This window comes from Lynx canadensis, chromosome F1, assembly GCF_007474595.2.
Source record: "Lynx canadensis isolate LIC74 chromosome F1, mLynCan4.pri.v2, whole genome shotgun sequence".
Taxonomy (NCBI): domain Eukaryota; kingdom Metazoa; phylum Chordata; class Mammalia; order Carnivora; family Felidae; genus Lynx; species Lynx canadensis.
The window spans coordinates 66,164,853-66,188,446 of NC_044319.2; the positions used below are offsets into that span (position 1 = coordinate 66,164,853).

The 23,594-nt window shown below is 47.0% G+C and overlaps 1 protein-coding gene across 2 annotated transcripts; it reads left to right on the forward strand.

Annotated features, from left to right (window-relative positions):
• The first annotated feature begins 5,614 nt into the window (after nt 1–5,614).
• FCRL2 (Fc receptor like 2) lies at nt 5,615–23,404 on the forward strand. 2 transcript variants are annotated; one of them, XM_030301836.1, is made up of 12 exons: nt 5,615–5,779; nt 7,149–7,169; nt 9,097–9,369; nt 9,604–9,888; nt 11,325–11,612; nt 11,997–12,275; nt 12,556–12,669; nt 18,130–18,157; nt 19,155–19,240; nt 19,481–19,546; nt 21,175–21,206; nt 21,290–23,404. In XM_030301836.1, exons 1-12 carry the CDS (start codon nt 5,749–5,751, stop codon nt 21,326–21,328), a joined length of 1,542 nt encoding a protein of 513 aa, XP_030157696.1. In that variant the 5' UTR covers nt 5,615–5,748; the 3' UTR covers nt 21,329–23,404. The 2 variants fall into 2 exon arrangements, with proteins under 2 accessions (XP_030157696.1, XP_030157698.1); XM_030301838.1 differs by lacking the exon at nt 12,556–12,669.
• Nucleotides 23,405–23,594: the final 190 nt, after the last annotated feature.

The window sequence follows — 23,594 nt, forward strand, 5'->3', positions numbered from 1 at the left end:
CACTCACCCCTGCCCCCGCCAACCCAGGCTCCGTGGGGCGCCCTCCCCATCACGTCCCTTGGCTGGGTTTCTCTCTTGAGTCTCTGTTTCTGGCCCATGGAAATGTTTAACTTTTTCTTTTTTAGGACAAATGTAGATTTTTATATGTTACATTTTTTTCTGCCACCGCGAAGTATTTGGACCTCAGGGAGGGCTCAAGAAATGAAACGTGAGCCCCGAGGGTCCAGAAGCGTGAACTTTTTTTCCTGGATTTACACGGGAGCCCCACCATTTACTGGATCTGCAGTTTGGGTCAAATTATTTAAACTCTGTATTTCTTGGGGTGCTCGGGTGGCTCAGTCGGGTTAGGTGTCCGACTTCGGCTCAGGTCATGATCTCACCGTCTGTGGGTTCGAGCCCCACGTCGGGTCCTGTGCTGTCAGCTCAGAGCCTAGAGCTTGCTTGGGATTCTATGTCTCCCCTTCTCTCTGCCCCTCCCCTGCTCACACTCTGTCTCTCTGTCTCTCTCTCTGTCTTAAAAATAAACATTAAAAAATATAAATAAAAATAAACTCTCTTCATGCTTAAAACTGGAATAACAATCATATCTGATACATCATGCTGCCTTGCTAATTATGTAAAACCATTTGGTTAAAATGCTTCAAGCTGTACATGGCACACATTAAACACTCAAAAAAATAAATTATTATTATTATTCCGTCTCAAATTTCCCTTTTTATTATTTATGGCATTTTGCTCTATGAGTGCCCTACTTTATTATTTTAACAAACTTGAAATAGTATAAATACATTTACTTTATTGTAATTCTTAGGTTATTCTTCTGCCTGAAGTTTTACGTAGTTAAGCCTGCATTTGTCACATTTCCCGAATCTTGGTCATTGTAACTTGGTGGGTTTTGTGACTGCAGATTGAGACACTTCCTGTGCATTATAGGAGTCTCATGTGGCAGGGGCTTCTCACTCTGTCCCTCAAAAGCCATTTTGTATGTGCTTCCTCCGAGCCCTGGGGGTGTCAGTGGCCCGGGACCACTTTTCATGATAATTCCCCATGTGGAGCTTCCCAGAGCACCCACGGGAGTGGCCTTGTCTTGGGGTTTTGATATTTCAGGGGAAAGTCTATTTTCCCCCAGAGCTCGTAGAAAGACCAGGTTACTGTCATCTCTGTGCTGGTGGGTGAATTTTTTCCCCACCAAACCACTCTTTTATTAAGAGGAAAGCCTTCTGATGGCCCAGATTTTATGTGTTTTAGTTTCAAGCTTCTGCCTTTCACAGGCCCACGATTTTGTCTCCTGGTTCCTCCTGGATGAAATGCTAAGTTCATAAAAATCATCTCATGTAATATTTTCTCCTCACGGCACCAGAAATGTCAATTTACATGTGTAATACTCTGTTTTCACTTCTTCTTTATCTTCTTATCTGTAATGGAGGAATTTCCCTTTCCTTTTACCTGTTTAATGATGCATTTAAAAAATTATGTAATATTTATCCATCACGGAATGAATGAGTGAGTGAATGCACACTTCCTTGGACTGGTCAATCACCATCTCCTGGTGAGAAGGAGCTGTTAGCAGGGCACGTGAGATGAGCAAATCCCTTGGCAGGAAATCAGGACCGAGAGCTGGAAGTACAATCAAAGGGTCAGTGTATTCAGTGTCTCAAGGGGGTCCCCTGTGGTCCAGAGTTCCCCTAGGTTGTTGGTCTTTCTGCCTGGAAAGTGACAAGTGACAACCATCCACCTTCTGGAAAACCCACACATAGGCAATTAAAACGGAAAATAAAAGCTTCAAATTGAATTGTCTTTGGTCCCCTGGGGCCCCTCCACACCTGCCACCCCTCCCCCACCCCAAGCGAGCCCAGGCCACCAAGCAGGAGGGATTTTCACACACTGAGGAAGGTCTGCTCCCTGCTGCTCAGACATCTACCAAAAGCCTCGCTGCGTCTCCCTGTGCCTCCGTCTCCCCTCAGACATCAAGACTGGGCTTGCCTCTACTCCCCATCATGGGAATGGCATAGCCTCATTCAAAAGGGGTTTATAATAGCTTCTATTGACCCTGAAGAAGATGATCTTCCTCATGAAGAGGAAAAGTTTGAGCTCTGAAAAGTCCAGTCTCCCAAAACAATCACTACCTGAACGGAGACTTACCCTGTCCTTCTCAGATTGCCTGGAGAAGACACGTGGGTAATTCTGGGAGAAACTGGGTCTCTGGGACATCTTCATCTTCTAATCTGCCAGGAAGGTAATGGACGGCAGTTTCCAGGCATTGTGGGTCTGAATTCCCTGCCATGCTCTCTGGACTATGGAGGGCTCAACAGAATTCTAGGAACTAATGAATTGCATTGTAGAGACTCTTCTGGGCAGAAGGGTCTGCCTAAATAATGTCTGGAGAGTGTCTACACAGACACCGTCTAGAGCCCCACCAGCCAGCTCTGCTGCAACAAACATTAGCACCCCCAAAAGAATATATCTCTTACCCTGGATATAATATTTCTAAGTCAAACCCCATCCAACAAAGACGCCATGTTGTTCAAGATGATTATAGTGACGGTTGAAATGACTACCATAACTCCTACCACATGATGATGATGGCCATGAGTTATGACCATGTCTACCACCATGTGTACAACAATTCCTGTGATAAGAGATCGCATACGTGGTGACGTTTCATTCGGTCACCGCGGCCTTGTGGCCCCAAGGTCAACCAAATACAGCAGAGACCTCTGAAGTTATCCAGCTTCATTTTCTTATTGTGACTATCCTGGTAACTTCCTCAAAGGGGAGGAAGTTCTGAGTTGTATTTCATGAAGACTCTGTCTCTGTCTCAATCCCTACACACCCGCCTTGGCATTGTACCTGACTTCCCTTCCAAGACACTGGACAGAGTTGACAGGGACACTGTTGCTCTGCGTCTGACAGAGAACCCTTGTGTATGCTGCAGCCCTCAGAATCTCCAAGCCAAGAGTCTACCTGGTCCATCCGAGAGGATTTGTAGTCTTTATAGAACTCTGCCTCCCTGTGGCACCTGTGACTCCATCTTGCCGGTGGCCAAATATCCTCGCACAAGGATCTTTCTATCTCTCCTTTTGGCCAATGGCCCCCTCCCCCCCACGCCTCCTATCCAGTTTCACTTCCTCCACTGTAACCTTGGACATGAATTTACTTTGTTCTCCAATGAACCACTGAGCTTCTCACCTCTGGCTGCGGCCCCTAGTTTGCATCTGAGTTTAGGTGTGCCTCTAGGTCATGGCCGCCCATATGCAAATGTCTGCCATCTGTCAGCTGTGAGAGCACCCAGAGGCCTATCATCTTAAGGACTTGCTGCCGCCCCAAGGGCCCCCCTACTTCACTGTGACGAGGCATATTTCTCTCCCCTGCATCACTCACTGGCACACAAACCACACCCCCTCCTGTTTGAAAAAGCCGTGGAAAAGAACTAATTCTCAACTCCAGAGGCCCCATTCCCATACAGGACAGAATGGAATCGCAAATATTTTGAAAAATCTGCTCAAAAGTCTGAAAAACCAATACCTATCACCAGCTCTTCCTCCACCTTTTGCAAGCACCTTTTTCTGTATTTTCTTCCTTAATTCACCGTCGTCCTTCAGAATCCTGTGCCGTCCTGACTGGGCAGGACAAGGAGGAGCCACAGACCGTCTAGAAGCCCTTCCACAGGCAAGGGCTGGACGAGCAGCTTGGTGAGCGGCTCTGTCCCGGGGAGAGAAACACCTTCTTCCAAATACAAATGGACCATTGGCCCTGCAGAAAGTTAAAGCAGCATTGCTTGATACACTTTGAGGCGAGAGAGGCCAAAAACACTGGGCCTTATTTTTTACGAAGTTTTTAGAAATACATAAACAGCATATGTTCACTTTATATGATATATATTATATATTAATATGCAATATTTATTTTAGATAATATATATTAACTATATAGTGTTTACTTGCCTTATTATATATTATAACGTATAACATTTATTTTAATGTATATTATCTAAAATAAATGTTATATATTGGAATTACATATTACATAATTATAATATGTATTAATATATCATTAATACATAATGTAAAATAAACATATGCTTATATATATTATATAAGAATACTAGAACACTAGATATATAGAAGACTAGAACATATAATGTTTTACATATATATACCAGAATATTTATTATATAGAATATATATTATTCTATAAATTATATTCTGTAAATATATAGAATATATAGTAATATATTATATATCATAATATTCCATGTATAATATTCTATATGTTCTGCATACGAAATAATAATACATAATAACATATAATCTATATTATATTCCATATTATATTGTAATTATATTCTATATATGTAGAATATAAATTATAATCTATATATTATATAAGAATACTAGAACACACTGATAAGCAAAATGTGGAGGATAAAAGCCACCTTTAATTACATTATTCAAATATGATTATACCAACATTTGGTGTTTATCGTCCCACACATTTTTATTGGACAAATGAGGGGATGATAATGTACAAGTAAATCGCATTCAGCAGCTCTTTTTCCTTAACAGTATATCATGAACGACTTTTATTGCTATTCAATATTGTACAAAATCATTTCAGTGGCTGCTCGGTAGTACACAGACATATAATTTATTTTTTTTACCTGCCTTTTTGGGCGTTTTCAGCACTTTTTTTACACTGCTATAAGCAAAGCTTTGATGATACGATGTATGACATCACATACGACACCAACGTGTCCCAAAGGGAAACTATGTTTGTGGTGAGTGATAATGGTGAGTATTCACCTGAACAGATGACGTTTATGGTGAGTGACGATGGTGAATATTCACCTGAACAGAGGACGTTGAGCCTATGATCGCTTCACTGTCAGTCAGCCCGCAGGTTACAAACAGCTATGATTTTGTGATTTAAAGTTTCAGGCTACATAGAGTCCAAAAAGGCAACGTACACCTGCCTGTCCAGCCTGTCCGAGGGGGCTGTTACACACAACACCTGTGGGGACCACATCTGATGAGAATGGGAGTGACAAACGGCTTTGGGGATGCGTGCCCTGGAGGGTGTGGCTGCATCGGGAGCAGTATGGATTAGAAATACGGAAGAAGACAACGTTTTCAATGATACCAGGACAAGCGGTTTGAATCTTAGCAACATCCCGTTCCGGAAGGCTGAAAAAATCTTCACCCGAGAACCCTGCGTGGCTGCAGAAATGGCCCTACTATCCTAAGGATCATTGAGAAGCATGGTGTCACAGTGAGATGTGACAGCGTTTGAGAGCCAGACTGTGGAATGGGCCCTCCTGAGTTTGACTCCCAGCTGTCGCTCCTGGAAAGTGGCCATGCTGATCTTGGTCAGTTGCTTGCCTTCTCTGGTGCCTCAGTTTCCCCAGTCATGTAACAGGGATAGTGTGCACTTCAGAAGCTTGCTCAGGGCACCAAATAACTCTGTGAGCATAAAGCACTTACAGCCATGTCCAAGGCGCCAGCAGACAGAAGTTAAGTGTCACTGTCATCAGCATCAGGAGGAGGAGTTTCTTTGCATCTAGAGGGACCATCTGCATTGACTCAGCGCCTGTAGGAAAGAAGACAGCGGCCAGACACTGACAAGCCCTTCTACTTCCTTTTTTTGCTAATTGTATACAACTTACTTTGAAAGCCGTTTCCATTCCCTGCACACAGACTCCAGCGGGTGGCCAAAGGGACTTCTCTTCTCGGATAGCTGACCCGGGTCCTCATGCTGCTGTGGTCACTGCTGGTCATCTTTGGTGAGTCCCGTAATGTGCATCAGGACTGAGGTGGCAGCTGACGGGGTCTCCAGCCCCTGGACGCCCTCAGGGTTTATCAGAGCCCGGGGATCAGTGGAAATGCTCAGGTCTCTGCTTGCAGCTTAGATAGCAGAGTCCGAGGGGAAAGTCAGACGGTCACGCATCCTCGCCCTTAGTGTTCAAGGCTTATGATCTTAGATAATTAGTAATTAGTGATATGTTCTCCTGAATCCAGTTTTCATAATTTCAACATTTACTACTCCTCCCTGAGAACTACTCGCACACATCTCTCCAAGACTGGGTTCAGAGACGCGTGGACACTCTTTGCTGGGGCCCCTCCGTTAGCCGTCCGCTACCAGGGAAACAAGAGTCCTTTCTCCACATTCAGGAGGCGCTAACATTTGTTAATGAGTAAAAGGACTCTCACATAAAACGTGGCCAGGGAAAGGGAATCTGCTCAAGGTGGGTTCGGCTTTCAAAACTGTGTGCTGCTCTCCGCCTGTCAGTAAGCGAGGTTGTGGCCGGTCCAGCCCTCGTGGGTCTTATTAAGACGGCAAGATGCCCTTCGGCATAAATGGTCAGGAAGCTTTGAAAAACGACAGGTTTATTACTTCCGGGGCCGGGCAGTTCCACGGCACCCCGGGACCACACAGTGAGGTGGAGGGGAGAGACAGAGCCTGGGTCCGGGGTTCTGCTCGTCCTGGGGTGGAGGCTCACTCTTTGTTGGAGAATTAAAACAAATGAGTGGGAATTTGAAGCATGAGAAGACAATAAACCAAGGGGCCCACATGGTCAGTTACGGAAATCAACCGAGACCCCTAGAACAGAAGAGCCTCAGAGTGGGGGGAGGGGACCGGCTCTTGGCCTGCAGCTTGTGGCCGTCACTGTCTTTGAAATGGGTGCCTTAGCATCAAAGCTTAAGTCAGGCACAAGGCCGGGCTTTACACAACAGAAAACCCCCGACTTTCAGGGCTCACACTACTCTGACTGGGTGTGTTTCCCTATGGACTCTTGGTGACTCGGGATGCCGTGTCGTGGTGCAGTCGACACACCGGGTGTGGAGGTGGTCGACGGGGATGGGGGAAGGACAAGGAAAAGGAGAGAGTCGCTGGATACCCAGCGTCCATCCCTGGGACGTGCCTCGGGTGGTCCCTTCGGTCCAGGGATGGGTTTGCACCTGCCTTGTGGATGTGACATGAGCGGGGGGGGCAGTTGAGGTTGGAGGGGTGGGATTGCTGGTGATAATGGAGTAGAGGACAGAAAAGGGAGTGATGGGAACTTTGGGGGCACTCTAGCAGAGTGATAATAGATTTCTAAATTGTGGGGGCAAACGCTCAGGGCTAACCTCAGGTTTCTGATGTCCCCACAGCTCCAGTCGATGGAAAATCAGGTGAGTCACCTCTGGCCTGTTGTTCTCGGGGTCCGGGTCCCACGAGGTCCTGCAGAGTGGGACAAGGAGAGGCCTCGGAGACGTTCCGGTGTCACTGTTCCCCTGGGACAGCCTGCCCCGTGGCTGCTCTGCTTGGCTGGGTCAGGAGGGTGTGCCCGGCCTGCCCAGGCCCGCGTCCGCCGTGTGGCCACAGCCCGCAGGGAGGGAGGCGTGTGGAAATGTGCAGGCTGGACACGGGCCCATGTGGGAGGATGGTTCTCCAGGCCCTGGGACCCCGGCTCCTCCACAAGGTCCGGCTGAAGGTCCTCACAGCTCTGGCTAAGAGCGTCTGCATGGTCGGACGGTCCTGTGCCATCATGTTTCTCTGGCCGGGGCCACCACCGGTGGAAGGGGCTCTCGGGGCCTCAAGGAACCGTCCTGGGATGACAGACTCTCGTCTGTCTTCCCCCGACAGCATTCTCCCCGGGGAATTCTTCCAGTTTCTGGATGAAGTCTGTACCCGTGGCTTAAAAATCAGCTTGATTATAAGTCCCACAGCCGAGTCCCCAGGGGATCCAGTCCCTGTCACTGCAGGAAGGCAAACATCTCCAATTAATCTAATTGTTTCCGCAACCCACCTCGTCTGCCCTTCTAACTCCACGTTTTATAACCCAGATTGTCCCCCAGTGCCCAACAGGTAAATCTGGTTCTTCGAGTGGACAGCCAGTCACACGTCGTCCAAATTTCATCAAACTCCCGTGAAAGGGCTCGGGTTCTGGTTCCGCGTTTTAGGAGACACTTCGTCTCTTACGTGACCGAATTCTGCCTCCTTCCACTGCACCTCCAGATTCTGCCAGTCCTGCTACAGTTGAACGGTGTTAGAAGATTTGTGTCGAGATATAGCTTAGTTTCTCACCTGGAGGTCGGAATCCTCAACTACAAACCCTAAAATATAATGCAAATGTCCCAGATGCTGAACGCGGTCTGGTACGGAGAAACGGCCCCAGGGGACGCTTATTTTTGGCAATGACTTTTTTTCTCGTGAAAGTCAGTCACCTAAGAGCTGACCCTTGGATTAAAGGTCAGCTCCACCTTATTACTCATTGAAGGGATGGGGGAATTTTCTGGAAAATGCTCAAGGGGGCAATTTCTGAGGATTGAGACACTGGATCCCATTCCAGTAGCCAGTTGACTCCCCAGTGATCTGGGCCCCCTGGCGGTTTCCTCCGGCAAAGCGAGAAGACGGGACAGAATGTGAATTCAGAGCACAGTGCGGGGCCCTTAAAGGCTGGATAAAAGCAGAGGGGGCAGGAAAGCAAAGTGTCCCCTGAGGACAATGGTCCCCCGGGTGACATCACCAATAGACAGAGCCGGGCAGGAGAAGCACCAGCAGGACACTCCTGCATCCACGTAGAAAAAGAAGTTTACGCTGAGACCCCTGCAATGGGCTGAATGTTTGAGTCCCCACCCCCCAAATCGCATGTTGAAACCCTAATCCCCAGCGGATGGTATGTGGGGGTGGGGCCCTTGGGAGGTCATGAGGTCATGGAGGCGGGGTCCTCGTGATGGGATTAGTGCCTTCAGAAAAAGAGGCGGGAGAGCTGAGCGTGCAAAGACACAAGAAGTCAGCAGTCTACAGCCTGGAAGAGGGACCCCACCAGAACCCAGCTGCGCCAGCACCTTGGTCCCGGACTTTTAGGCTCCCGAACCGGGAGAAAGAAATGTCTGTCGTCGAGAAGACACCCAGCGCATAGTATTTTGCTACAGCAGCCCAAGCTGACTCAGAGACCCCCTCAGGACAAAAATAGGAGGCGGCCCCGAGTAATTAAGGCGTGGGTTGGAACCTCCATCCCGCCGAAAGGGGAAGGGGCCACACAGACACCCTCTCGCTGCCCAACAGCAAAGAGACAGGTCAACATCTGCGTCCCCCTCACCCCTTCTCTTGCAGACTGGCTGACCCTCGTGGCTCCCTCTGCCGTCTTTGAAGGAGACAGAATAGATCTGACATGCCAGAGGAAAAACGACTGGTGGAAAGTCAAGAGGGTGTCATATTACAAGGACGGAGAAGAGTTACAGTTTTCAAGTGAACTCTCCAACTTTTCTATCCAAAGAGCAGTTTTGAGTGACAGTGGCACTTATCACTGTGCTGTTGCTCCTGTTTGGCCTCTCTTTCCTTTCCAAAAGGAAAAAACCTCAAGAAGTGTAAGGATTGAAGTTCAAGGTACAGTCTTCCCTCCTGCGGGACAGGGGCTGGACCAGAGCAGGGCAGGTCCTGGGAGGGGCACCTGACCCCCCGCCCCACCCCCGCACGCCGACCAGAGGGGAACCCGAGTCTTGTAGTCCGACAGCAGGAAGGGAGACCATGTGTTGGATGACACGGCTGGTCTGAATGTCTTGTTTGCTGGGGTGGCTTTTCAGCAGGAACCTTCGACCTCACTGTGACCCTTCTTTCCAGAGCTATTTCCACGCCCTGTGCTCACAGTCAGCCCCTTCCGGGCCATCGAGGGGAACCCAGTGACGCTGACCTGTGAGACCAAGCTTTCTCCACAGAGGTCAGATGCCCAGCTCCGATTTTGCTTCTTCAGAGATGGTAGAGCCCTGGGGTCCGGCTGGAGCAGCTCCCCAGAGCTCAGGGTCCCTGCCATGTGGAGTGGAGACTCAGGGTCCTACTGGTGCGAGGCAGAGACAGTGACTCCCAGCGTCAGAAAACAGAGCCTCCAGTCGCAGATTCACGTGCGGAGTAAGTGGGAGTGGGTCTGAGCACCGGGGGACAGGGGTCCTTCAGCCCCTCTCCGGACGCCTAGTCTTCCGGGAGCTTGTGCAGCTCCTGTCCTTCTGGAAAGTGGGAACTGAGCTAGAAAATGGGCATTTCGTAAAAATAACAATCGGACAAAGCCGCCGTTGAAAAACGGAATCCAATGGAGCGAATGCGAAGACCGAATTGGCTTTATCAAGCCATTTGTGAGTCAGCTGGACCCCAGCCAGCCTGTGGAGAGATGCTCAGAGATGCGCAGAGCGGAAGGTTTTATAGGCAGGAGGTGGGGCCAGGGAGTGATGAGAAAATTTAAAAAGCATCGTTTCAGGTCCCGGACATCTTTGTGGGGAGGAAACTGCAGGGGTTTTTCTGGTTTTCGGTTTTCGTTTTGGCATGCAGATGACCTCGTGTGGATCCAGGAATTTCAGACTGACTTTTAGAAGGTCACATTGCCAGGGCACCTGGGGGCCTCGGCGGGTTAAGCGTCTGACTCTTGATTTCGGCTCAGGTCATGATCTCACGGTCTTGTGAGTTCGAGCCCCCCATGGGCTCTGCACTGATGGTGTGGAGCCTGCTTGGGATTCTCCCTCTTTCTCTGCCCCTCCCCTCGCTTGCACTCTCTCTGTCTCTCTCAAAATACAGAAACTTAAAAAAAAAATTAGAAGGTCACATCCCTAGGATTGGCTGAAACCATAATTAAGTCTCAGTTGGCCGTCAGTGAAGGACAAATACTCCATTTGGGGCTTTTCTTCTTCTCTTTTAAACACTCCTTATAATCTTTCTCTTCTTTATTAAAGTAATGTCCATCAGACATGCCTTCAATGATCCCTGGGTGCCTTTGCATCTAGCAGCGGGCTGGGCACCTGCTCCACAGTGGCTCTGCCTACAGCCCCACATGCTGGCTTTCAACCCAAGCTGGTTTATTAGAAGGCACCACGGTGCTCCAGTGCAGGCGGCTAAGCGAAGCATCAGAGGAAGCAGAAATCAGAGTGAACTAAGCAGTCGGAGGAGGGGTGGTAATTCGTGTTGAGCCTTGAAATTGGGAATAATGAAGGAATGGTCACAGATATTGTTAGTGGGAGCAGCGTCTCTTCCAAGGTAGGACTGATGCTACCGGGACGCCCTCACTCTGTGCTCAATGCATTGGTCTGGACAGCGACTCCTCCCCCCCCCCCCAGAAATACTTCCTGTCTCGTGGAGCAGTTGACATGTTCTTTAGTGACGCCCTGAAATTAGGTGGGATTGGGGTTGGGGCATGCCGTGTCTTATCCACATTCTTCAAGGGCACTCGCTGCGGACCCCCCACCTTTCTGTACTTACAGTGGATTACGGGGGCAACGCCCGTGCACCCACTTCTTGGACCACCTGGTCCCAGAGTCCTCCGCGGTCAGGTTCTCACCTGCCATCTTCTGTCCGTCTAGGAGTGCCTGTCTCTAACGTAAGCTTAGAGATGCGGGCCCCCAGGGGCCAGGTGATCGAAGGAAGGAACCTGGTCCTGCTCTGCTCGGTGACCGAAGGCACAGGAAACATCACATTTTCCTGGCACAGAGAGGCCACAGGAACCAGTGTGGGGAAGAAGACCCAGCGTTCCCTGTCGGTGGAACTGGAGGTCCCAGCTGTGCAGGAGCGCGATGCTGGCCGTTATTACTGCAGAGCGGACAACGGCCATGGCCCCATCCAGAGCAAGGTGCTGAGTATCCTTGTGAGAAGTGAGTTGTGCTCTGATTCAGCCCAGACAGAAACCCCAGAGCCAACGCCACAGTCCTGGGGGTCCCGAGGAAGGGGCTGGAGGGTCGGTGCTATGCAACACCAACAGCAATGGAAGGATGGGTTACCCTTGCAAGTTAAACTGTGGATGTCTTTCTTTTCCTAGAAGGGAATTACAAAGGGGGCTGGACTGGCATTAGAAAAACACACGCTGAGAATTACACATGACCGTGTCTCCAGATACTTCCCCAGAATTGATATTCTCCCAAATTCTTAAAGACGTTGTTGAGGGTTGGAGAGGCCAGGCCCGTTGATGAGGTCCTAGTCTGGGGGTCTGTGTCCGCCACATCCTCACAAACCCTGTCCACGGCTCCTGTCTCCCTCAGTCCCAGCGTCCTGCCCAATCCTATCCATCACAGCACCCAGGGCCCAGGCCGTGGAGGGGGACGTGGTGGAGCTTCGCTGCGAGGCCCAGAGGGGCTCTCCCCCCATCCTGTACCGGTTTTATCATGAGGACGTCCCCCTGGGGAACAGCTCAGCCCCCTCTGGAGGAGGAGCGTCCCTCAACCTGTCTCTGACCGCAGAACATTCTGGAAACTACTCCTGCGAGGCCGACAATGGTCTCGGGGCCCGGCGCAGCGAGGTGGTGCCACTCAGCCTCTCAGGTGGGTTGATGGTCCCTGGATACAGGAGCATTATGACCAGTGGCTCTGCCCCATCCATCTTCATTGGTACCATATTGGGGTTTCGGAAGGTAGGTGGAGGTCTAGGTGGTGGGAGGTTGGAGAAGGTGGTCTCGGTGCCTGGCCGCCTCTTTTTCTCCACACTAACCTGGAAAGTGCACATTACACTTAGATAACGTTGCATGACCACCATTCCTGCATAGTATTGATGGGGATTCCAGCCTTTACCCTCTGAGGCTGATGCCCTGGTCTCTTCCCTCAGGGACCAGCAGCTACAGAGAAGAACAGGTCACAGACAGAGCTCTCGGGCTGCTGGGTGTCCCTGCTTGTGTTGCTGCTGCTCTGCTGTTTTACTGCAGGTTCCACAAGACACGGGGTTGGTCATCTACCATTTGTTTTCATTGTCCTTTATTGCTGTGAACTTTTCCATTACTGATAGAGATTGGACAGGAAAGGAGAATTGAGAAATTAAGAAATTAGGAAGGAAAGAGAGAGAGAGAGAGAGAAGGGGAAAGAAAAAAAGAAAGGAGGGAGGGAGGCAGGAAGAAGGAAGGAAGGGAGGAAGGGAGGGAGAGAGGAAGGGAGGGAGGGAGGAAAGGAAGAAGGAGGAAGGAAGGAAGGAAGGAAGGAAGGAAGGAAGGAAGGAAGCTCCCCAAATCTCGTCAATTCTTTTTACGCGTCACAGTTTTACATGGTGGCTTCTGCTTCAATAGCAAGTGTGGTAGTGAGTCTGCAATGTCTTTTTCCAACTAATTTCAGACCACAGTGTCACGCACGTTCACGACAATCTCATCAGGTCCCGTACTAACACTTGCCCAGATGCAAGGGGAGAGGGCACAGTCTCCACTCCAAAGACAGCTCTAAATGTTAAAGAACTCGCAGCCATGTTTTTTAGATTTCCACACGAATCACCACGATGCCAGTCCCTGCCTTCCTCCCACCAGACTTCTGGAAGCAAGTGCCATGGGGGGCCAGTAGTTCCAGACCTAGGCCTCTCTCCGGGAGCGTCTCCCCTCTCCGACCTGGCCTGGGAGGTTCTTCCCTGTCCTGTCCCCTCTTCAACACCAGTACATAGACTTCCGCCAGGATTTTGTCCAATATCTCCAGTTCTCAGAAAAAAAGGCCAGTTCCGTTTCCTCCACCATCCCTAGAAGCACGAGACACCTTCTTCCATAACCAACACTCCCATAAAGCCGCTGCCATGTTAGCACGACCGTGTATTATCTTTGTAACATTATTTTTAAGACCAAGAATTTAGGAAACTCTTCGAAGGGGTAGCTCATACTGATCCCTACCAACATACTGCTAGCCAAAACACGTTACCAATGACCAATTATTGCATCTGTTACGTATGACGAGCTTACACATATTATGTGTAATTATAAAAAAATCATTTGGAAGTGTGCATCATGGTCCAGGTTTAACAGTCTTGGGGAAGTTGAGTGGGCCGAGGTGCTCACATCCAGTAGAGGGCAGAGCTAAGATCCAGTGTCCACACTGGCCTGGCCAGAAAGCCTCAAGCCTGCACGTAGAGACTCTTTACCTGAACAATTCTCCTCTTGCAAGTTTCCCCAGCTCCAGCGGTGTCATTTTTTTCTTTAAAATTTTAAAAAATATTTATTTTATTTTTGAGAGAGAGAGAGCAGGGGAGGGGCAGAGAGAGAGAGAGGGAGACACAGAATCCGAAGCAGGCTCCAGGCTCTGAGCTGTCAGCACAGAGCCCGATGTGGGGCTCAAACTCACAAGCTGTGAGATCATGACCTGAGCTGAATTCAGACGCTTCATCGAGTGAGCCACCCAGACATCCTGAGGTGTCATTTATTAATCTGTAAGATACAGGACAAGCATGGGAGACAACAGAGTCACAAGATAAGCTTTTTAAGCTCCTACAAAATGTTCCCTTAGACCTATCAACTACCACCAAGTGAGAGAAATTTTGGAAAGTCATCAGTCATTCCCTTTCCAGATGGTGAAAATGTAGCTCAGTTTTTTCAAGTTCAGTGGAAGTTATATTTTTAAACAGACCAAGACTAAGGAATTGTGATATTGTTTTTTCTTTCACTATGGTTTTTAACTGATAAAAATATGTCTATGAAGAGGGAGGTTGTTTTTCTAAAATAATTTCTAATTCATCCACTGTTGAATTCTCCCACTCTTTCAAGTTATACACCAATATAGTATTGATTTTTTTAAATATAGAAACAATCTAGAAAGCAATAAAACATTTACTTTCTATTTTCCAATTTTTAAGCAATTTATTTTTCAAGTCTAATTATATGCCAAGGGCCTCTGAAATGTTATGTTATGTGGATGCGCTTGTCTAGCCCTTGTTTTTGAGGGAAATTTTTCTAGTATTTCTCTGCTATATACTATATTCAAATACTCCTTCTAGAGAAGTTCCAGTTTTCTTTTTTTTTCCAATATATGAAATCTATTGTCAAATTGGTTTCCATACAACACCCAGTGCTCATCCCAAAAGGTGCCCTCCTCAATGCCCATCACCCACCCCCCCCTCCCTCCCACCCCCCATCAACCCTCAGTCTGTTCTCAGTTTTTAAGAGTCTCTTATGCTTTGGCTCTCTCCCACTCTAACCTCTTTTTTTTTTTCTTTCCCCTCCCCCATGGGTTTCTGTTAAGTTTCTCAGGATCCACATAAGGTGAAAACATATGGTATCTGTCTTTCTCTGTATCGCTTATTTCACTTAGCATCACACTCTCCAGTTCCATCCATGTTGCTACAAAGGGCCATATTCCGTTCTTTCTCATTGCCACGTAGTATTCCATTGTGTATATAAACCACAATTTCTTTATCCATTCATCAGTTGATGGACATTTAGGCTCTTTCCACAATTTGGCTATTGTTGAGAGTGCTGCTATAAACATTGGGGTACAAGTGCCCCTATGCATCAGTACTCCTGTATCCCTTGGGTAAATTCCTAGCAGTGCTATTGCTGGGTCATAGGGTAGGTCTATTTTTAATTTTCTGAGGAACCTCCACACTGTTTTCCAGAGCGGCTGCACTAGTTTGCATTCCCACCAACAGTGCAAGAGGGTTCCCGTTTCTCCACATCCTCTCCAGCATCTATAGTCTCCTGATTTGTTCATTGAGAAGTTCCAGTTTTCTTATTTTATCAAGACTACTTCTCAGAAACAACTTTTAATTTTTGCTAATACCTTGTTAGCACCTTGTTAATACCTGTTAGTACCTGTGAAGATAATAATATAATCTTTCTATTAAATCAATTAATTAAATTATACCAGAATACTTAATGTTGACTCATATTTGCATTACTGATAAAAACCCAATTTTGATGGTGCATTTTTAAGAAAGTAGCATTCTTTTGAAGTTTTCTTCCTTGATGGTAATGTGTGACATTTGCCAGCTTTGTTGCTACCGTGATCTTTTCCGGGTTTTGTACTCCACGTTATTCCATTTTTGCAAAAGGAAGCTCAACGTTGTCCTACTTTTTATGTGTTTTGTATGTTCTGGAATAGTTTACATAGCAGTCTAATTATCTGGTTTTTAAAGAGTCTACGTGGTCCCCTATGGAACCTTCGCCTGGTGGGGCTTTGGGGGAGCAGGTCTTCTGGAACTTTCTCTGTTTCTGGTCTTGTAACCAATCTTGTGAGAGACGCTGCTAATGTTCACCCAGCCCTCCTTTACTTCCGGGCATGTGGACAGTCTGTGTTTCCCTGTCTCCTTGAAGTTCCATGTGGCCAGAGACATGTCCGCAGAAGCGGTACATGTTGTTTCCTGTCAGAAGTATTTACGAGTGAGGTGCTGATGCCCCTTCTCCTTCCCGTGTGCCAGTGACCAGGCACACACATGCTGAGCGGACAGTGTCTCCGGCTGGAGTGGCCTCTGGCAGCCTCAATCCCTGAGTGACTGTGGTGACAGACACTCCCCCACCAGCAGACTTCTGACAGGTCTGCAGCACAAATGGGAAATTTGCAAACGCAAATCCCCCACAAGTCAAGCCTCGCTTGTTAATGCAGCAGAACACACCCCATCCTGACACCACATTCTGTTCACGTTTCCTTTATCTTCTGGGGACTTTTCCTAGAAAAGTACCTGTTTTATCCAGGGTTCCAAATTTCCTTCCTTGGAACTGAGTGAAGTCCTGCGCTTCCCTGTGATTCTTCTCGCTTCCCGTGGCGGCACTCAGTCCTCCATTCTTTCTCGTTCACGTTCTTGAATGGCACAGCGTATCCATCCTCTGGATTGCAAAGTGAAGCTCCTAGAATCATTTATTTCATCTACCAGTTTGCTTTCTAAATCTGAAATTTCTGCTTTTCTTAGTTGCAGCATTTTCCCCGTTGGTCCTATTCTTTAGAACAAATCGGATATTTAATGTATTTGCTTTCCTCTGTCTTATATATTTATCCATGCACTCAGCAGCTTAAGACGTAATTCCCTTAAATGTACAAGTTATAGACACATCCAGGTTTCTTCATGGTTTTGTTGTGAATTATCTGCTCCACTAAGATCTAAGATTGTTGATATCATACTCACTTTATAGACTATTTTTGAAGTTTTCTTTGGAAGCCAAGATTTCATCGACTTTTGTTAATATTCAAAAGTGCTTAAGAAGTCCATTTTAAATCCATTTTTAGGGGCGCCTGGGTGGCGCAGTCGGTTAAGTGTCCGACTTCAGCCAGGTCACGGTCTCGCGGTCTCGCGGTCCGTGAGTTCGAGCCCCGCGTCAGGCTCTGGGCTGATGGCTCAGAGCCTGGAGCCTGTTTCCGATTCTGTGTCTCCCTCTCTCTCTGCCCCTCCCCCGTTCATGCTCTGTCTCTCTCTGTCCCAAAAATAAAATAAAACGTTAAAAAAAATTTAAATCCATTTTTAAAATAATGTATTCAGTAAGGAGTTGCTAGGCTCACACACCCTGATTTCATACTGTTTGAAGATATGTGTGCCTTGCCTTATGGTTGAGTGACTGTTTGGCTTGGTAGAAAATCCTGAGGTCATTCTTCCTTTCCTTGAAGAAAATAAATTAGTTCCTCATTCTCTTTGGAGAATACACTTAGGTTAGCCTTCCAACACTGTCTCCTGAAATCCTGATAAAGTTGGAGCGCTGGCTGTATTACCAGGTGAGGTTTTTCATGATTGCTGAGCTGCACCTAAACCAGAAGGGCTCTGGGTGGGATTACAAATGTTTGATGGGAGGCACAGTGGGCATACCCCCAAGTGCAATGCAACCCTTGAGACTAACTGTGTCCCTTGTAGTGGTCCCTGCTCCCATCCATGTGGACTTGTCCCCTCAGCTCTTAGGTGAAGGACCGGGAAAGAGTTTCTTGACCACTGTAAAGACTCCCTCTGGTGACACAGCCCATACTTCCATGCTGAGACGCCATGTTTCTTGCTCCACATCTCCCTGAAAAGCTAAACAGTGCAAAGGAGGGCCCATTGGGTCCTCTGAATGTCAACATCAAGCCTTACCCCAAGACCACTGCTTTAGACTTGAGTTGCTAATATCAGAACATCTAAAAAGTGAGAACCCTCAAAGTCCAAATAAGGAAAGCAGTAAAGTCACCAGCAGTTAACATATATTTTTGCAACAATCAAAACAGCAATAAAAAAAAATCCAGAAACAGTGACCCATGCCCGTGGGGTTTGCCGTCTGAAGTGGTATGTCAAATCAGTGGGGAAAAAAGAATGGATTGTCCAACCGACCACGTCGGAGGGAACAAGTAGTTATCAGGACACAATATAACTGTATCCCTACTCTGTGTCCTACATCCTGCCGGTAACAACATGTGATTAAGTTGGGTGAGAGTTTTAAGAGCTAAAGCCTCCTCCTCTAAAATGAATGTTCCTTCATCTGATTTTCAGGTAGACACTCTGTCACTAATGCACTCAGGTGAGAACTTTTCCTATTGAAACTGGGAACTCCAGAGACCTTCCTCATTCACAATTTTAAATACTTTCTGCTCCTTCTGCTTGCGCAAATTACACAGTATCTCTCTGTGACACTCACCCGTGTCTATTCACTACATTTCTGCTATCAGGGTGCTGTCTCAGGCCACAATTCTAGGTGTTATCTTCATAGGATTCAGTATTTCTTGTTTAATTTTTTTTATTTTGAGAGAGTGAGCATGAGTAGGGGAGGGGCAGAGGGAGAGAGAGAGAGAGAGAAACAGAATCTCAAGCATACTCCAAGCTCAACATGGAGCCCAACACAACCCTGGGATCATGACCTGAACCAAAACTAAGAGTTAGACACTCAACCAACTGAGCCACCCAGGCACACCAGGGTTCGATATTTCTAAGTGAATTTCGTAATTCACATAACCAAGATTATTTATGGAGTACTTACAATGTATGAGCAAGTTTTTGTTAGATATTTAAAGGTGTGAAATATGCATAAAATGAGGTTTATTTCCACAGGGGACATATTGTGTCATGGAGAATATAAGATGTGTACCATAAACAAAACAGAGAGAGAGAAACTGATAAGAAAGAAGCAGATGAAGTTCTAAGGAGAGTTTATAGGAAAAAAAAATTAAAGCAGGGGCAATATCATTATCTTACTTATAACTTTTGAAAAAGCTACAGACGAGGAATAGAATATTTTTGCCAGATCAGAGTGGCCATCTTCTTAAAGAAGTACATTGTGGGGGTGCCTGGTTGGCTCAGTCATTAGGAAAGGACATTGTGATTATGTGGCCTGTCTCCGCCTGCCCCCCTGAAGTGACGCCTGAAAGACCACCCCCGAGAGTCTAGACAAAGGGCCACCAAATCACCAGAGCCGAGTGCTGTGTCTTCCTGGCTTCTCCCCAGTCTCTCCCCAGCCTGCCTCCTCTCTGCTCTTGCTCTTTCCCTGGAACCTGTCATGTAGTGAGTTTCCTTTCTCTCAGAGATGTTCCCAGTGCAAATTCTCAGGCGTCCACCCCCTCCAGCCCATCCCCAGCCATCGAGGACCTGCAGCCAGATTATGTCAATGGTGAGTCTCCCCACTAGAAGGGGCTCCGGAGCTGCGGCCGGGAGGGAAGAAAGCAGGTGGAGAAAACCATGGGGTGGTCTGGACGCCCTGCTTCCAAGAGGCCCAGTCTCAATAAAGAAGTGACCCTCAGAATCATGCTGGGGTTGGGAGGACAGTCACGGAGCAGGGGACTGGGAAGGCACATATGAAGTTTGAACCCTTGTCCACGGACACCTGTGAACCATTGTCTTCTCCCTGCAGTGGACCCTGGAGATGGGGATGTGGCTTATTCCTTTGTCTGGAGCGTCCAGCTACCAGAAGACTCAGGTGAGAAACTCCAGAGTGGTTCTTGTCAGATGCATCTTCCCAAGAAAGTGGGACCGGATGTGCAGTGGAGGCTTTAATACAATCCTTGCCCTTGATGTGAAATCTGCAGACCCAAGAGGGAGCAAGAGATATTTGCAGGAAGGTTCTTGTGGAGAAGCTGAATTAAAACACACACACACGCACATACATACACACACACACACACACACACACACACACTAAAACAGATGGTCAGTTGAGAACAGACAATTAGGGAGAATCTGGGATACAAAAATCAAGTCAGGTAAGAGTGAGAATATCTTTTATTTTTTTATTTTCTTTTTTTAAAGTTGAGCATAATATGACCATTATCCATTTCAACAAGTCAAATTTCATTATTAATACTAACGAAAGTACTCAACTACTCAAATTCCAATCTTTCTTTGGGGACTTTACATACTTATTTATATCTTTATTTTTTAACTTATATCCAAGTTAGTCAGCATACAGTGTGATACTGATTTCAGGAGTAGATTCCAGATTCCTCCCTTATACATAACACCCAGTGCTCATCCCAACAAGTGTCCTCCTTAACGCCCCTTGCCCGTTTAGCCCATCCCCCCAGACACAACCCCTCCAGCAACCCTCAGTTTTTTCTCTGTATTTAAGAGTCTCATGTTTTGTTCCCCTTCCTGCTTTTATATTATTTTACTTCTCTTTCCTTATGTTCATCTGTTCTGTATCTTAAATTCCACACATGAGTGAAGTCCTATGATAGTTGTCTTTCTCTGACTGCTAATTTCGCTTAGCATAATACCCTCTAGCTCCATCCACGTGGTTGAAGAGTGGGGATCCCTGAAGTATGGTAGCTAAAGCCCAGGGGGAATTGTCCCAGCTGAAGAGGGTCATTGCAGAGCCTCTTTTAAAGGACCTGCCGTGTGGAGGTGACATGGAAGGTGTTACTGAACAAATCATCCTAATCTAGAGAATGTGCGTTGCCACGGGCAGCCTTGCAAGGATCGAGACAGCGGTTCTTTAGCTGTTCAGAGCCATGTCCTTCAGGCTGCAGCCACAGTGCCCTTGAAGCTGCAGTCTTCAAACATGGGCTTTGTGCTCCCAGCTACTTCTATAGGAGCCAGTGGCCACCAGCAGCACAGCCGGTTTCCCTGCAGGTGTTGGTGGGTGACCAAGGGCAGGGAGGAGATTCAGTCCCACACTGCCCACCTGCAGTGAAGGGAGAAAGAAGCAGCCACCATGCCCTCAAGCTGGTGTGACTCAGATCTCCCCACCCCCCTTATCTGGGTCTTCCGGTTCCTTCTCTATGGAGCTTGAACCACTGTGGTTGTTATCTGAAGAACATAGAGAGATGACAGGAAAGTGAGCCCTCACAGAATAATGTCAATAATCCACAGAAGTTGCATCAAAGAGAAGAAGGATTTTGTTCAGCAAGGGTTGGTGGAGGGCTTAGAGCATGGGTGGTCTTAGAAGGACTTCAGAGGTGACAACATTAAGTCATGGAGTTTACATCAGAGCGGAAGAAGCTGGAAACCTACACATTAAGCACAGCCATCCTGTGCTCTGGTGCATCAAGTCTGGGAATGAGGTCTAAGTGGAAACCCAAGAGCTCAGTAATATTTTTTCCTCCACAGAAAACACCAGAAGGACAATTCTGGAGAACAAGGTGAGCTATACTCCTGGAAAGTTCCCCATCTTGCCTCCCTCCACCGTGTTCCTTCTCTTCCTTCACCTGTGCATCTCTCCTAGGACCCCCACGTCATCTACTCTGGCGTGAAGGAGATGTAACACTTGGAGGAATGGGGGGCAGATCACCAACAAAGATGGAACAGCACTAAAGGCTATATAAAACCTTATAAAGACGCCCAACCCTCATGACCTCTCACAGACAGAATGTGCTCCAGGGGATAAGCAGGCTGCCATTTTTGTTATGTTCTTTCCCAATGTCTCCTTCTGTTCATTCAACATTAGTTGAAGTGTTATTGTACCCCAGATACCGTGCAGTGAGATTATCTCTGTTACCTGCTCTTAAGGTTCAATGTTCGAAGAGTTGAGAAAGAGAAATGAATAAGAGAGACGAGCTTTTGCCTACACCTACTCTGAGATGATGTGAACAGAATCCATTTCTGGGCTTTGCTTTCTCTTCCAAACTGGGACCTCATTGTCCTTTGTCTCCACAGAACTCTCAAGTTTTAAATGAATCCTCTCTTGCTTTTGTGAGAATGTAGGGTTGAGTTTGTGGGAGGGAACAGCATCTTGAATGAGCTTGCTTTATTTGTCCATTCTTGAATGTTTGGTTTGTACCCTGATTCACATTGATGTAGAAGCAACAAGGGTATTTACCTCTGTTTGAAATGGTCAGTGGCCATTACATTCATTGTAACGTAATCAATTCACATTGCTGTAAAAACAACAAGGGTATTTATGTCTGTTTGAAATGGACAATGACCATTACATTCATTGGCACCCTCATGTAAGGGGTAAGAAGACCACAGCCCTTGAGACCCTTTGCCTGGGGCAGTGTCCCAACCCCACCCCCCACTAATCACATGGTCTTGAACCAACCACTTAACCTCCCTGTGCCTCCGTTTCTTCACCTTTAAATGGGAAAAACCTACAGGTTATTATGAGGATTAAATGTTCATAAATCACCTGGAACAGTGTCTGGCATGGTTAGCACTAAAGAAGTATTCCTTAAATAAAATATGCATAACGATCACTTAGCCTCAAGCCCGGTACAAAGAAAGTTCGAAACGTTGAGATGAGAATCTCTAACAAAATGACTATCAAATACAAGTGTCAGAATCTTTACTGAAATACCTCCTCAGTTAGCATCTCTTATAATCCACTCCCTGCTAAAGGTAGGTCACCAACGGGAAGGACATAGTTGACTGCAGGCTTGGGTTTGATCATTAATCTACACAGAGATAATTTGGAATATTTCATAAGCCACACACATCAAATTTGAAGCGTACCAGAAAAAAATAAATAACTAAGAATGGTTACAATGATTATTTCAATTTTATGCTGAGACGATGATGCAATCTTGGCAAGACCACCAAACTACTGAGCTCTGAGCATCAGGGACTGAGAACTAGCATGATCTCAACAATCTAATTGTGACAGGGTGAGGGTAATCTCAGTCTGACCGTTAACCCTGGTACCATTTTAGCAGTGATGAACCTCTCCTTGCTGTTCTTTACACCCAACTATCCCTGGAGGGTATACACAGCCTCGTGATTAATAGTAACTCTGCTGTGAAAACTTCTAGGGAACATACCAAGACTATATATTAGGGACCTAGGTAATTTGATGTATCTCTGCTCAGTCTCCCACTAAGCCACTCCAAGTCACATTTATTCATTACAAGTTACTTATCTAGCTATTTCTGGCTTGCGAGAACCAGTGGGAAATTCTAGGCAGTCAGGTCAGGAATCCTTCCATGTTACCAGGGTCTGTTCCAATGGCTAAGTAGCCAGTGACCACGCTGAACCATAGATGGGGACTGCCTAAGAGCTGACACTTAACGCTCCTCTGGTCCACACACTTCACACACATGCCTACAACCTGTTCTGCAACCTGAGGGGCTGACACTTGGAGCTGAGGGGAGCCACCAAAACCTACGGATTTTAATACATAAGGTAATAGATCTTCATTGTAGAAAAACTGGAAATACAGACAATGAAAAAGATAACTATTAAACTCACTCCTACTTCCATCACCCAGACAATTTTACTAGTGTTTCAAGATCCGTCAGCCAGAATGTCTTCTATGGATGTGCTCTCATATACCTAAATAGGTGATTTTACTTATTTAGTTTTAAATGTTTATTTATTTTTGAGAGAGAACGCAAGAGCATGTGAATGGGCGGGGGGGAGAGACGGGGTGTGGGGGGGGGGGACACAGGATCCTAAGCGGGCTTTGCACTGTTAGCACAGAGCCTGAAGCGTGAGACCTTGACCTGAGCCAAAGCCAGATGCTTAACTGACTGACCCGCCCAGACGCCCCCATAAATATGTGATTTTAAAGGAATCATTACTGTCATCTGTTTTTA